Source organism: Citrus clementina, unplaced genomic scaffold (assembly GCF_000493195.1).
Source record: "Citrus clementina cultivar Clemenules unplaced genomic scaffold, Citrus_clementina_v1.0 scaffold_8, whole genome shotgun sequence".
Taxonomy (NCBI): Eukaryota; Viridiplantae; Streptophyta; class Magnoliopsida; order Sapindales; family Rutaceae; genus Citrus; species Citrus x clementina.
Window position 1 is genome coordinate 23,405,836 of NW_006262022.1, and position 16,154 is coordinate 23,421,989.

At 35.5% G+C, this 16,154-nt stretch overlaps 2 protein-coding genes across 6 annotated transcripts; one reads left to right on the forward strand and one right to left on the reverse strand.

Moving 5' to 3' along the window:
- Window positions 1–4,099: 4,099 nt before the first annotated feature.
- On the reverse strand, window positions 4,100–5,957 carry LOC18034658 (fasciclin-like arabinogalactan protein 4). The gene has a single exon (XM_024179559.1). It carries the CDS (start codon window positions 5,491–5,493, stop codon window positions 4,198–4,200), a length of 1,296 nt encoding a protein of 431 aa, XP_024035327.1. The 5' UTR covers window positions 5,494–5,957; the 3' UTR covers window positions 4,100–4,197.
- A 5,382-nt stretch (window positions 5,958–11,339) lies between these two features.
- On the forward strand, window positions 11,340–16,151 carry LOC18033828. 5 transcript variants are annotated; one of them, XM_024179614.1, is made up of 6 exons: window positions 11,340–11,424; window positions 11,952–12,043; window positions 12,816–13,028; window positions 13,264–13,349; window positions 13,450–15,130; window positions 15,298–16,151. In XM_024179614.1, the coding sequence occupies exons 3-6, from the start codon at window positions 12,869–12,871 to the stop codon at window positions 15,957–15,959; spliced, it is 2,589 nt and encodes an 862-aa protein (XP_024035382.1). In that variant the 5' UTR covers window positions 11,340–11,424; window positions 11,952–12,043; window positions 12,816–12,868; the 3' UTR covers window positions 15,960–16,151. The 5 variants fall into 5 exon arrangements, with proteins under 5 accessions (XP_024035382.1, XP_024035381.1, XP_024035380.1 ...); XM_024179613.1 differs by lacking the exon at window positions 11,340–11,424 and having other exon boundaries at window positions 11,833–12,043; XM_024179612.1 differs by lacking the exons at window positions 11,340–11,424; window positions 11,952–12,043 and adding an exon at window positions 12,071–12,157.
- The last annotated feature ends 3 nt before the right edge of the window (window positions 16,152–16,154 follow it).

A 16,154-nucleotide genomic window follows, 5' to 3' on the forward strand; every position in this document is an offset into this window, starting at 1 on the left:
TGTCATCTTTTCTGCGTATTTTAGTGGGTTTTTCTTTGGCTTTGCTGGCACCATACATATGCAGGTTTTGTTGAATCGTTAATGCTTTCCAATTCAGCTAAAACCTTTCTTTGTGGCTTTTGGTAAAATAAAAATTTTTCTTTAATTATAAAAAAAAAAAAAAAAAAAAAACAGTGAAGTGAATAGCAATTTAACAGTTTGATCCTGAAGAAAACGAACCCGCAAAAGGAATACACCCATTGATAAAAATTATGAAACAAAGCTCTCTTTTTTTACTTTAAACAAACGCTAGGATGTGATTTGCTCGCAGAAACATAAGGAAATTCAGAGACTATCCTGAATTATTTAAGCAAATTTAACCAAACTACAAAAAGAATGTTGAATTTGTACAAGACAAAGGAAGCTTAATTTGCAAAAAAGAAGATGAAGGGGGCGTGGGGAAATTGTAATTTGCAAATAAAGATATTTCAAAGAAGAGAATGTAATGCTAGCCATTGTGCGAGCACAATCCAGATAGATTTTGACTTGAGAAAGGAATTTTGAGGCACCTTGGTCATTGTCATTAGGCACCACCACCAAATTCCACTTGCAATTAGTAACCATTCTTGCATTTTATCATCACTGTTTCAATGCCATTCATTCCCCTTTTCTTTGGCCCTATTTCATGTGCTGCCAAATTTGACAAAAGAGATCAATAATGTGATCTTATAAACAAACTTCCCATCTTGTTCCTCTCATGTCTTCCCTATCTCTTAAGATACACTCATACACATACACTTTCACATGTAGGACACTTGCCTATTTTGCTATATATATATATATAATTCTTATATTCATTTTGGATTGAATTGATAGTGCTTTTTGACATGAACGAAGGCATTACCGAACGTCAAAAAGTGTTTTCTCTTTTTAAGATGTGATTTGAAATATTTTTAACGGGATCCGATTACTATATATAAACAAATTGTACATAAATAATTTTTTAAATAAATATGTTTCAAGTATCTAGTTTGATTACTATATAAAAAATATAAAAATATTGTGTTTCTCCTGATTTCATGTGAATTGATCACTCGAGTCGTCAATTTGTTCACACACACATAGAATTGATCACTCGGATCTTCAATTTGTTCACACACACACACAAATATTTTCCAATCAAAGATTTTAAAGTGTGGAAAATTCCAGAAAAAAATTTAAAATTATACAGTTTTAAAGTTAAATTTTACAATACTATTAAACTCCACATTTTATATATATGTGTATGTATGTATGTATGTATGTATGTACACACACACACACATGGTTATTATTTAATAAAGGATCTCTTATATTATTGAAGTAGAGGCACATTCTAATACGATATATTTTATCATATAATATATTAGAGTATGTATTTTTCTTATCTTTTAACATTTAATATGTAATGTATTAGTTTGTCTATTATGTAATATATAAACAAACACTCAAATTTGTTTACATATATATATAATAATTATCTAACCATTATATTCTTATTTTAAAAAAGTAAAAATGCCACTAATAGATAAAAAAACACATATTTTAGTATATTAACGAACAAAAAATAATCTACTATAAATTAAAATAAATGTATTCATATATATATATATATATATATATTCATAATATCTTCATTAGAGAAAAACTATATATATAAAATTTTCTGAATACATCGAAATCAAATTGGTAAACCCTTCTCATCTTTTTGTATGCATGCATGCACCGCACCATATAGAAACAGAACTGGCTTCTAGACCATCTCAGAACCAAATCAAATAAGAAATAAACCTTTTTTTTCTAATAATAATTGATCATATTAATTTGTCAACTTTGAACACGTCAACATTCTCAACATTAGAAACCGAATTGCATGGTCAAATTTTTGATTTGGTTTTCAGGTTTTGAATCAAGCAATACTTTATTGGGTTTCCCAAATAAGGAGACAAAATTCTTCAAAAATATGGACAAAATTTCTGTTTGTGAACAAAACAATTTCTACTTCCGTAATTCAATAGCAACTCATTCACGGCACATCATCTTATGTCCACATTCAACTGACTTTCTGTTACTTGTAATCAAATTTCAAACCCACGGCTTTGACCACAGATAATATTATACTTAAAATTGTCAAAGACAAATTTATTAATTATATTACCAAGCAGCCCCCAGTTGAACTTTGTTTGTAAAAAGCCATGTGAAAAGAATTAATATCTAATCAAATTGTTGAATTAACTGTTGCTCCGACATTGACAATGAACAAATGCTGAGGGCCCAAAAGAAAACTAAAGGGCTGGCAAAGGCCCGCACGTCATTCTTATGACGTTGGTTAAACAGCCCGAGTTGAACAAACGGGCTTTCCGTTCACATGAGTATTTTCAGCAGGAAGTTGCTGAAGAACAAAAGGGACCCAAAATCAGTCATAGGGGGAATCGGTTTTAAGATTTTATTAAAAAATCAAAATTACAGCGGAGTTTATGGGTTTCTTGGAGATGCCTGTAGGATCGGGCTAGAGAATTGGTAGTAACAAGTTCAAATAGAATAAATAAACCATATGCGTCCATCTACCTTACAACAGTTTGTATTTTATATTATATAGGTCGTTACAGAATTTTCATTTTAGCCACAAAATCCTTCATTATTCTTCCTAACTTGTTTATTATGCTTTTCAAGTTTGCATTATGCATAAGGATGCAATCGAAGAATTCAATCATAGAAGAGCCACTTCAAAACATACTGATAACAACTATGGATATGATGTTTGAAAAGCTCCAAATTATACGGGAGAAAAGTGCAAATTTTCAAAACATTTATAAGGGTTAGATTTGATATTACACATCTCAAATTAGGGTTTAACTTTGTAAAAAAGAATAATTTGTGACTTATTTTTACTCTTTTTTTTTTTGAGGTATAATGTAAGTATCGTTTTTTTTTTTTTATTATATGAGACTATTGCTCAGATTACAACTCATATTACACGAGAATATAACTGATATGTACAAATCAGACTATAACTGAGACCAACATACATCGAAGCTAATAAAACACTGCCCAAATTTTAACCCTCTAAAATATTCGATGGATGTCTACATGTAAGTATCGCTTTATTATCGCATAATCAGGCTTTCCCAGTAAACAACATTTTAGTACGCGACAAAGCGTATGACAATTTCATACACGGGGACATGATCGTTAAATCCATCAAAACCAGTAAACATAAGATCAGACAGTTCCCACGTATGCATAGTGCAATATAGGGCATGGGAACACACACTGTAGATTCTCTGTCCGCTGTCAGCATCAGAGGGCATAGAAAAGCGTGGAGGCATCAGGCAACTGTTATCAGATCATATCAGGACCATCGAAAATATTGTGGGGCCGGGCCAGAAAAGAACAGAACCCACTTGCCTGACCGCGTTCTGTCACCCACTACTACTAATGCTTTGGCCAACCAACAATTAACATCTAGCAAAATGCCATTACAATCCCAGCAGGATAGATTCTCTCTGTGTCCATCTTTTGACCAAAATACCCCTCAAATTCTAGAAAATTCACTGTAAGTACCGAGTCCGTGATGCGCGCGTGTTTTATCAGCGTACGGTGTACCTGTTGATTCCCCATGCTCCATTTGTCCAGTTAAAAATCTTAAAAATATTTGTCCGCGTGTAATTATCATAAAATTAATTTTTTTTAAAAAAATTAAAAATAACGAGAATTAAAAGGCTTCAGAAAAAGCAGTGTTTGAAGAATTTGTGGTTCTGGAAAGCTCAGAGTACAGGATGTTACCGAAAAAGAATGGTAGCTTTATCACTTTATGCCAGAAGAAGGCAAGCTAGCTCGTTATTTTCTTTCCAATAAAATCAGCAAAATAACAAAAATGTATAAAAGTAGATACAATCCCTTCATGCTACTCGTACATACATTGCATTATTAAATACTCAAAAGCTCCTTTACAAAATCACAACCCAAGAAAAAAAAAAAAAACACAAATTGAGCAGAGCAAAAATGGTGCTTTTGAATGTAAAGTATTTAAATCATGGACACAATTAAATAAACATCCCCTCTTAAAAAAACCCAAAAATTAAACAATTCGGCTGCTTTTGTAGCCAAATTAAATTCAGCAATGTAACAAAAATAAGAACAGAAAAAAAAATTGTACCCGAAAAAAAAAAAAAGGATTCATACCAGTACATACAACAATCCTATACAACACAGAGCAGCTGCAACAACGTAGCTCCTCCACTGCAACTGCAATCCATCAGCGTTTGATCTCATATCTTCGCGAAAGCCGGGTGGCGACGTCAAATGCGAAGAGGGCCCACCGAGTCCCGGTGATTTCTCAGGCGACGGTGATACACCCGGCGGCCGAGCATTGCCTATCTGCTGATTCCCCGGCTTCGTCGTCACCGACGGCTCCTTCCCAAAAATCTCCCTTGGCAGTAACACTTTTGATACCCCAAAAATCGCCAACGGATTCTGATCAAAAACTGTTTGCGTTACCGATGCTTGAACGAGCCCAGTATCGATAGCCACTGAACCATTAACTCTCGAAATGTTTAACGTAAACCGACCGGCTCCCATGTCTTCGGTCGCCAATGTCGGCTGAACCGGGTTCACTATCGACTCGAGCGAACCGAGCGGATAATAAGAATGCAAAACATGGAATTTCAAAACGACAGCTTTTTTATCAGCTGGCAGAGACTGCAGCTTCACGTTATTGGGCAGATCTGCGAATGCGAGATCGGTGGGGACGAATAGAGTAATCCCGGCGCCGCCTTCATCGGCCTCGAATTCCTCGACGACACCGGAGGCTGCCAGCATCGACGCCGCGACGTTGAAGTTGTGGCCGTCGATCAGGGCCTTGGTGATGTTGAGTCCCAACGGCGGCCTGGTCTCGGAAGCCATAAGATCGAAGCCGTAGGGGACCAAGAGGGAGTTGATCGAGAGAATTGTGATGTTGTAAGGCAGGGTTTTGATTAGGGTCAACACGGTGGCGTTTGAGGCGGAGTAAGGAGCGGGGGAGTGGATGGCGATTGCGTTGGTGGCGGGGTTGCGGCTGATGTTGACGGAGCCGAAGTTTGACGACGCGCGGCCGGTGGTTTGGAAGAGCGTGGTGACTAGAATGCCGGAGGAGGGGATCTTGCGGAGGTCTGCCCAGGACAAGTACTGTAACAGGACGTGGTAGCGGAGGAGGTCGGCGAGGGAGGAGGGAGAGAGGCGGCGCGTGAAGTCCACCGAGGAGGGTGAGTTGAGGTAGGAGTTCGATACGGCGAGGAGGGTGACGGAGGAGCGGTGGGAGAGGTCGGCGGCGACGGCTGAGGACGTGGAGGAGATGAGGGCGGAGAATGCGGAGAGGTCCGGGTACGGTAAAAGGAGGTCGGTGATGTTGAGGGCCAGAATGGGTGGGGTGGTGATGAGGAGTAAATAGGTTATAATTATAGGGGTAAAATTGGAAATGCGGAGTTTAAAGGCCATTGCGTGTGTGTGTGTGTGTGTGTCTCTCTCTCTCTCTCTCTCAGTCTCTCTACTAGAATTTGCAGAGAGTGAAGTGAGTGGAGTAGGAGATCGCAAGGGAAGGGAGAGTGAAAAGAAGGGATTGAGTGAGAGCGTGATGATGGAGGATGATCAAAAATGATTATGGTGATGGCGATGTTGATGCATTGAATTTGTTTAATTGTTATTTTCATTGTGGATCTTTGCCCACTCGCGATGGAGGTGCGAGTGAGGACACTCGCTTGCCAGACAGAGACAGGGATTTGTGTTCATACCTATCTTAGACAAGTTTTTGCTATCCAAATGTAATAAATAGCAAGGCGTTAGGCGTGAGTCGAAATTAGTAATTATATATATATATATATATATATATATGGGGTATGATTTGGAGATTGATTCTGAGTAGTTTTATAAAAGAAGGAATCTGATTATGGACAGGATTTGTTATTTACGGCATTATCACATGGACGAATGGATCGATATTCTTATTTCTAATTCATTATGGATAAAACTATTGAATGTGACGGTAATGATTACTTTTTCCTAAACTTCGATCTATGAGAATGGCAATCCAATAATAAAGATTAACGGTAAACTCTAATAACATCAAATTTATTATCAATTATCTACTTATCATATTATAACATTTTCTCTCCTGTGTATGTAGAGTCTTAAAAACAAGACACACAAACTCTGATCTAAAATTTGCATATCAGCTGCACGTCAAGTTGTTTTCTTTCACAAAACTAATCTCATCATGGTATTAATTCCTTAGAAAACAAAATTTGCTAATAAAAAATTATTCTATGCATGAATTACTTATTTCAGTGATAAACCTATTTATAAAAGAGTAATATTAGGTATCTCAATTAGAGATGACAAAAATTTCCTCGAGGACGGGGATCTTCCGGAATTTTCCTTATTCGGAGAGGATATGAGGAGGAGTTTATACTCAATTTTTTACTCGGGGAAGAGATGAGAACGATATTTTACCTAATTTCTTATTAAGGGAATGAACGGGGATGAGATGGAATCACCATCTCTCTCTATTTTCTCATTTTTTTTATTTTTTAAAATCATTTGCGAATAAATAAATAAAAATTTAAATTGTAGATTATTAAATATTAATATAAATAACAAATATCAAAATATTTATATTATTAAACTTTTGATCCTAGTTGACTAGTTGTATTTTTAAATTTATATTTAGGCCATTAAAAAGGCTGGATAGGATTCTATTGGCCCAAATTTTTTTAATTATAATATTCATTAAATATTTTAAACTTTTATCTTATAAAACAAAAATTAAAGCAAAATTATAAAACATAATTTCTAATTTTCAAAAGTAGCAAACATCCGCCTCACTTCTACTTTTATTTAAATTTTTTATTAATTAAATTAAAATAAAAACTAAAAACGTATCAATTATTTGAAAATTGAAGACTTTCAAGAATCCTTTATTATTATTCGGGTAAAAGAGAGAGATTCCCTCAAGGAATTCTAATACGGACGGAAATGAGATAGGGACATATGCAGAATATCGAGAATGGATATGGAGATATCAATCCCTTCTCCTCTCCTCCCCATTGCCATCCTTAATCTCAATATTCAAATCTGAATTTAAATTTCAACTTTGTAACATTCATCTATTGAATGGTGGTTAGCTAATTTTACAAGTTATGAAACCTAACATTCATCTATACAAGGGACGTATGATATTGAAATTTAATTTAAGACTAAAATATTGAGATCTCTAATATTTTTATTCATAAAATAAAACTAACTTTTAAGTTTACAATGTCAATATCTCTCCAATAAAAATTAAAACAGGTTTAATATTATATATTTATATTCATATACAGTACAATGTTTGCAAGAGACTTTCGCGGAAATAAATTCGTAGGATAGAAATTTCATGCTGGTGAGGGTAATATAGTAATAAGGCGTTGCAAGTGACAGAGGACCGTGTGTACGTAAACGGTTGGACGGCGGCTACGACAAAAATCAGCGTCAATAAGTGGAGCAGGCCGGCGAGACCCTCCCCGGCCTTTTTGTCAAATTTAAATAATTAAAATAATTTATTAAAAAAAAAAAAAAAAGGATCAGCAGCGTCATGAAACTTTTCCGCGGACATAAAAAAAGCTTTGGCGATGACTGATATGACGCACTGTTATTTGGCTTTCTGTGTCAAGCATCTACATGGTCCCACCCCTGACCCCTCTTTCTTTTCTTTTTTTCTTCAAAGCTTTGACTTGTTTTCACACCTCATTGCAGCTCGTTACAAAAGCATACGTTAAAAAGATTAACAACTTAATTAAGGAAAATGAATGTTGAGAAAAACGAAGAAAGTAAACGCGTTTTTTTTTTTAATACTGGTTATATATCATATTATTATATTATATATATATATAATTATTATAGTAAATATTACATTAATATTTATAATTAAATATATATAACTGTGATTTATTTTATTATATTAAATTTTATGAAGTACATACGCAAATAAATAATCCTCACAAACGAGTAATATATCTGTTGCACTAGCATTTTGTAAGAAAAAAAAATTTTAAAATATTTTAACCTCCACAATATTTTTATGGGAGCTTGAACCGCTACTCTCATGCTTACAAGGACATCAGCTTGGCCGAACAGTAAACGCGTTTTTATATATTATTAAAGGGGTAATAACATACGGTGACGCATTAATTTTACGTTGTCTTAAATAAAGATATAATTTGTGTATATTATCAAATAGGTCCCTCGCACCTATTGAAGTAACCTAATCAACCTTTATGAATAACATTGAATTTTGAACCGAAGGGATCGACACTCAACAGAGATATATAGAAATGGATGGGGGGGTCAAGGTCCTATCTTATACAAATGGAAAAACTACATACCTGTATCTTTATTTACGGGAATGTAAAAAGCATAGATCACGATGTTATTAATTACGTAATTTTTATCTAAAGTCAAAAACATAGGTGTCACTTTTGTAGCCATTTGATAGAAAAAAAGAAGAAGAAAGTTTAATGCAGAAGTAATGTACAGATCATAAGTCCCAACAGCAGACAGAATTAAAGAAAAGGTTAAGGTAAAGAAGTGGAATATCCAAATCTTTTTTCTTCATTTTTGTGGTGAAAGAAAAAGGTAAAAGAGTGATGCTGTCTTACCCTGTAAACGGTGAAGTTCTGTTGCTTTAAGTTGGTGTATAAATTACTACATCGTTTCTTCATACGGTAACCAGAAAAGCATTTTTTTAAATAACAAGTTGCACGCATTTGGATCTTGCAACAGAAAGTTGAAAAACAACACATATCTGGTTCTGGTGACGCTTATATAACGCCAAACTTGTTTCATATCTTTGCCTGCCCCATTGTATTTATGCAAAAGTTGCCAGAAACTCTAGCTTGTTGGAGGACCAAAATTTAAATTTTGCTTCAAGATGTTGTTTTTATGGGGGAAAGAGAATGAATTGAATTCTTTTTTAATTGAACAGAGCTGGGTACCAAATGTTTTAGTCCAATTACATCACAACGTGAAATCAGAAATTGAGCTTCTGTTTTCGGGCCCATTACTTAAGCTTGCCCATCTGGACCTACATTGGGCAGAAGAAAGTTTCGAGTTTAGCCCAACTCACGTTTCTGTCAACATCTCTCATATATGCTGATAACACCCCTTTTATTGAGTAACACAATAAATCAAGACACGTGACAGAGTCATGTATGCGACATTCAGTTTAGAACGCAAGTTTTGTTTTATAAATGTGTAACACCATTTCTATTGCACCGCGAAAGAGAATGCTATCTAATGGCGCTACTACCAACGATTAATTTGAGTTTTTGGTTGAATAAGGCGTACCACATGCTTTTTAAGCTCGTTGAGTAGAATAAAACTGTTGCCTTCGGGTGTGTGTTTTCAACTTTCAAGATGATTTCATATACTTAATTTGATTGGTCTCATGAAGTGATCATGAAACACATGTAAAACATTGATATGGTGCGTTCTAGTTAACCTAGTATATTTTCAACTTTAGACAAGGAAAATATTGTCAACATTTCAACTATGTGAGGTCATTTTTATATCAACTCAAAAATATATATATATATATCTTGGAAGTTTTCAAATTGAGGTCAAGTTTGGGACAGTATATAACATTGGCCTGCCAAAATTGACCTTCTTTTGATAAGCTCTAGAAACTCATAGATTAAGACAATTAATCAAAAATATATTTCAAATTTCCTTTTATAAATCAAACTCTTTCTCCAACCCATACCATTTACTACGAAACAACAATAGATTATTGCGTAACCATAACTTGATTCTTTGGCTGGTCCATAAATATTAAGTAGCCGGTTCTTTACTTTAATAGAGGATAATTGCCCCATTCCGATTTTTAATTCTCCCTTTAATGGATATTATTGATGATGATGACGATCTTATGCTACAAGTGTTACAAGTTTGACTATATCCTATCATACACTGAGTGACAAGAAAGGGTTCAAAGTTCTATCATATAGTATTATAATGCAACAATGATAGAGAACTTTTTCTTCTTTATCTATATGAATTAATATTATTCATTTCCAATTCCTTCCCGATACCTCCCAAGGAAAATCCCGAATTGGATCCCAAATGACATAAGTATAAATAGAGAGTTCTTTGCTACCGACAATCACAATAAATTACATAAAGATAGAATTTTTTTAGTATGGTTGTTCGTAGTACTCTTTGGGTAGAAACATTGTTGAAAAGAAACATTATAAATTATAAGGCATTAATTTTATAATAGAAAATTTTTAATTTTTAACACAAAAAGCTGGACGTTTTGGGTTTTTGAAATAGTGGGGATGCTGATATTTTGAGGATTTTCATAGTTACATATATTTTAAAGAACTTTGCATTTGTATTTAATGGAAATATTTGGCTTTTGTTGTGATCGCCAACACGCTAAGCAAGATGGGAGAACAAAAGAGTAAATTTTCATTCTGAAAGCCGCTTAAGCCATTTGACGGGGTAATTAGGCTTTGAATTTCTAGAAGTGTGTTTTATAATAATTAATATAGCTGACTTATCTAGAAACAAAAGCCACGAAAACATTATGATTACTACTTTGGAAGATTATATTAATCTGATAAAATTTAGGTTAAGAAATATGTAGCCGGCATATATAACATGCGCTGAATACGTTTTCGACTATTTGAAAGATTATACAAACTTACATTTTGGACCCAAATATGTATACTGCATCATAACATATCATATACGTTAATAGACTTTCAATACAATCAACGCTTAACTAATAACCCCGACACACGTAAAAGAGTAAGCAAATACGTTGATCAAAGTACTTCGAAACTAATTAATTTGAAAGGTAATTATAAATAACTTAGGAGTCAGTTACACTACACAATAAGATAATACCCAAAATCTTAGAAATCATATATCTTGGGTTTAAAATTTATTGATTTTTGATGCCACAAGCCAAATTAACGTGCTCGTATTTTTACATGCATCATGCAACAAAAACGTTTCTTTCTTTTAAAGGGTTGATTTAAGCGAAAGCAATGGCAGAAAAATTCCGTCATAAGTCCATAACAACAAGAAGGCAGTACAACAGCTTTTTTTTTTTTTTTCCCCTTGCTTTTTGAAATGCAGTAGAATATACACTGATAAAAGTGAAATATATTTTTTTCCTTCGAGAAACGAAAATTGATGTACCTAAAAACGAAGAAATATTTGTCAAATTACGTGGGCTGCTACCCCAAGTTAAAAATATAAAAAAGTACAAACTGCATGCGATCGCATTTCAGATTATCAACTCACAGCAACTTAGCTTTCCGGCTAGGTGATGGAGTAGTACCAAAGCTAAAAGCTCGTGTCAAATTCATATCTTCAATCTATGAGTCGGTGAGCATTATTCTCTTGATCGCATTGCACATGCTTTTTTTTTTTTTTTGGTATAATTTGTCAGAGACGATTGACGTATAGATTATTTGTTGAATGCGGATCACCCATTAATCACTCGTGGAATAATACTGGACACTCGATCGATAAGCATGTTGATTGTTTATTAATTCTTTGTCAATTGCATGTCTAGAAAGGCAAATTACTTGAGAGATTTTGTATTTGAAATCCATCTCGTGTTTGACTCCTAAATTAAGAAAATTGTCAAATGACAAAGATGTACAACTACTATACATAAGTGATCAATAGAATATATATACATGCAGGATACCGCATATGTGTACGTTCTGATGGGTTGTTGAGCTAGGTCAAGTGCGGTCAGTTAGTTAAACTTCCTCGTCAGTCGTTCATTTTGATATATAAGATTTGGTCATCTGATCAAAATCAAACGTTATATGTAAAGCCAAAGCCCATAAATTACTTAATTGACTTGGCTCTGGTACGCTTGTTAATTTGGACCAGTCTTGCAGGGAAGCCTCAGCTCAGAGCGTGACCTCCTCTGGCGGGTCAACCAAGCGCGCGCCGAAAATACTTTTAACGACTTCTCTTCACGGTCGTTTTGGTAAATATACCCCCATTATAACTGCCAACCTTCTCTTTGCCTCTGTTTTGCTTGTTCAGAGAATTTTATATAGAGCTTCAGCTTCCCAAGTTGTTAATTGTTGATTTTCATCAGGTAGGCTTGATGCTTTATGACCTGTTACTTTGTTGCTGTTGTCGTTTATTTAATTAATTGCTACAAGAAACGTTTTGTGGGGTGTTTTAATTTTGTATATGCTGAAGTTAATGAAGGCGGCTCAGTAAATTGTTTGAAGTTTCAAAATAACATGAATTTAATGTTCTGATAAATTATCTTCTCCGCATGTACTTGTTCTTGATGATGTTTCTCTAATTCTGTCCGCTTATGTTTTTATTTTCCTTTTCCTCCTCTTTTTTCTCGGTCAAGGAACCAGCTGGTTTCTAAAGGTGTTTGGTGAAATGAAACTGGGTGGAATTAAAAGAGCATGATTCTTGCTTCTTCTTCTTCTTCTAGTTTTATTACCGGATTCTCTGTTTTATCCGCTTTCGTAAACTGTCAGGTTCGTGAATCATGAGTTTTGTAGTCACGTTCTTCACCAAAGATTAATAATATGAACACAATCAGATATCTGCTGGCTCAGTGTATCCGTTTGGCAACCTGTTTCTGTTTGCTTTGTTTTCTTTCTTCTCTTTCTAATATGTTTGATGTTTAAAGGTTATTGAATTCATAATCTTCTTGGCTATCTTACTTGTCATGATACTTAGCTCTTGCTGTTGTTGTCCTTTTTTTTCTTTTCTTTTTTTTTAAATTTTAGGATTCTGAAGATTCTGGGTTCAGAGGTTGAAGCAAAATCTTTGTGATTGAAGTATGGGAACGCAGTTGCATCGAGTAAACTCCGGTGTTCAATTTGAAGACTACCATCCAGGTTGCCTGTGGGGCATACTCCATGTCCTTCACCATCATCACAGGAATAATGCCAAAAAGATTGTCCCACATAAAAAGCACCGTGAAAGAAGACATGCCAAATGTAAGCAATGTCAGTTTGCCTCATGGATTTTTGCATCTAAAGTTGCAGAAACAAAGAACTGTAAAAAAGTATCTTAATGTTTTAAATAAGCTTTCTAAACTATGTAGTCGAAGGTCTATACTCTATAGGATGAATATGGATTCCCTTACAGAGGCATTTTTAGTTTTTTGTCCTCCTTATAAACTGTGTTTTGAATTTTATACGCAGTTAATAATGCATATCAACAATATTGTAGGCTGTGGAAATCCAAAGACAATTTCTATGGACCGCGATAAATTTGAAGCACGGGGTTTATTGGATGCCGAAGCAGATAAGTTCTTTGTAGGTTCATGATCCTCATAAATTACCTGAGAATCCAGAAAATGCAAATGGTGGTTCATTATATTATTCATAACTAATGTAATCCCTTTAACATGATCAGGTTGAACAGCATCCTACAAAAGTTAGTCCAACTGACAAAAGCTTGAAGGCATTAGTCACTGAAGAGATGTCTGAGGAAGAGAACCACAAACATTGGCTTTTAGGATTCTCTGCAGAACCAAAGTTTCAGCGAACAAATTCAATCAATCATTTAGAGCCCTCAGATTATCGCCTTGGTAAAATAAGCACTGATTGGGCGAATCCAATTATCATCCTTCACAAAAATGCAAATAACTCAGCCAGTGAGTTGGAGTTTTCATCTGTGAAAAAGACAAACAGGAGATCAGTTCCAAGAAACAAAGAGTTTGATGTTTGTGATAATGCAAATGTTGAGGGCAGCATTGGACAATACCAGCATTCTGGAAAGCATGTAGGGGTTAAGACTGAGAAAGTAATGGGAACCTCAAAAAGTCTGAACCAGATTGATGTCGATCATCAGGTCAAGGAATATGTGGATGTTCTGGAGATATTTAAGGTGAACAAGGAGTTGTTCCTCAATATCCTGCAAGATCCAGACATTGCAATTTCAAAACAGAGTCCTGGCCCGCTGATTTCCAACAGGAAGGCAAAGTTAACCAAATCAGGATCATTTCCAGTAGCTGATATTTCTCAAGTCAGATATCTTAGGCCAAGTACGCTAGAACATAAGCGGAATGAAGCTTGGACCTACCCCAGAAGAGAAAAGTTTGTACCAAGTATTCAAGTATCCAAGCCGGATGCAGTCAGGTCTCAGGAAGGTTACAATGAGAAGACAAGGCCTTCCTTCGATAATCAGGATGTGGACAGCACCATAAAACATGAACCAAGCACTTCTTCTTCGGGTTCATTGCGGCTATCTAATCATCAAAATTGGAATCAATTGGTTATAGGTCGCCTAAGGGGCATTAAGCAGAGAATAAAGCATGCAATTAAGGTGGGCAAGAAGGAGGAAGGCAAAGCAAACAGAAATCAGTTCCTCCAAAGAGTTCCTACAGCATCCGCAGATGGAGAATATATGCCCAAAAGTTTTGAGCACATTAGCATGAGCCAGGATGGTTCAGACAACTCCATAAGTTGCAATGAGACTGATGGTTTTGATCACAATCTCAGCAACACGGTACTACACCGCATGAGGAGAACTGCCTCTTTGAATGAGTTCATGGATAAATATGCTCGGTTGTTTGAGTCTAGTTCCAGAAGAGAAATGAAGTTGCCTCACTCTAAGAGCTTGAGATTGAGGAATGAAGATAATATTTCATCAAAAGATAGTGCTCCAAAGTTCTTCAGAAGGATTTCCTCTCTTTCTGATGTGGAGTCATTTTATTCCTTAGTAAGAGAGGTGGTTCGTGATTCAGAGAAGGCAGTCAGGACAGAAAATGACTGCAGTGCAAATGCTGGAAGTCATTCTCGCAGTGAAGCAAAGTCCAGTAGCTTTGTTATAGATACAGATAAAACTCAGCCTCTAGATGCTGTTGTGGAGACACAATTTCAAAAGAACATGGATGAAGGAAGATCAGGAGATGAGGGACTTCCTAATACAGACGAACCTGCTGAGAATATGGTTGAGCCAGAAAACCTTACAAGCTTCTTCCGGGAAGATCAGGAGATTGATAAGGCAGTGAATCCTACCGTGGACCCTTCACAATCAAGTCTAGCGTCAGAGCCTGAAATCGTGGACACTACAAAATGTCACATTTCAGAAGGTAACAATATACACCTCTTAGTCTGTTATAGTTTGCATTTCTTTTATTGACTTGTTTGAATATTATTTCCGTTAATAACATGAATTGTCAGAGAATATTTCTGCATATCAATTGCTTGAAGCTTGAAAATAATTACCTCATGCCACATTCATTTTGCTAAATTCTAGCAGGATCAGAGTCAAATCCTCTGTTTATTCATATCGATGAGGCAGATTCTTCTAATGTCATGAAAAATGAGTCCGTAGAAGATTCTTTGCCAAGCTTGTGCAGCGAAGTGAACAATGAGAGCGACAGTCGCTTCCTTCCTTTTGAATTGGGCAATGATGAAGCTTCCTTTAATTATGTAAAAGATGTTCTTCATCTGTCTGGCTTTACTGGAAACGAGTCCCTTGGCAACTGGTACTCGCTGGACCAGCCATTGGATCCTTCATTGTTCAAGGAAATGGAGAGAGACTTGCACCATCAAGTAAATTACTCTGAAGTGTTGAGTGGCATCTGCGATCACCAACTTCTATTTGATCTAATCAATGAACTCCTACTCGAGATGAACGAGACATCCTTCACCTACTTCCCAAGAGCCTTCTCTTTCAATCACCGCATGCGTCCAATGCCTAAAGGACACCGTCTTATTGAGGAAGTTTGGTCAAGAATTTGCTATTACTTGAGCTTCCGATCAGAGGCGGACCGTTCACTGGATGACATTGTGGCTCAAGATTTGACAAAGGGTGATGGTTGGATGAATCATGAGTTTGAAACAGAATGTGTAGCACTTGAACTGGAAGATTTGATCTTCGATGAACTTTTACAGGAAGTTTGCTCATGGTCGTGAGGTAGCCTAGGCCACGTTAATATTGCCGTCCCAACTCTCAAGGTTTTCTTTCCTGTTTTAAACCAGCCTTGTACATAAAATTTTTGTTTCAGTTTGATAGTAACCTAGAATATGATTCTTGTGTAATAACTAATAAATGAGAGTTGTCCTATAATCACAAAGTTGTGATATTAAATTTACAATTTTTGTTATACA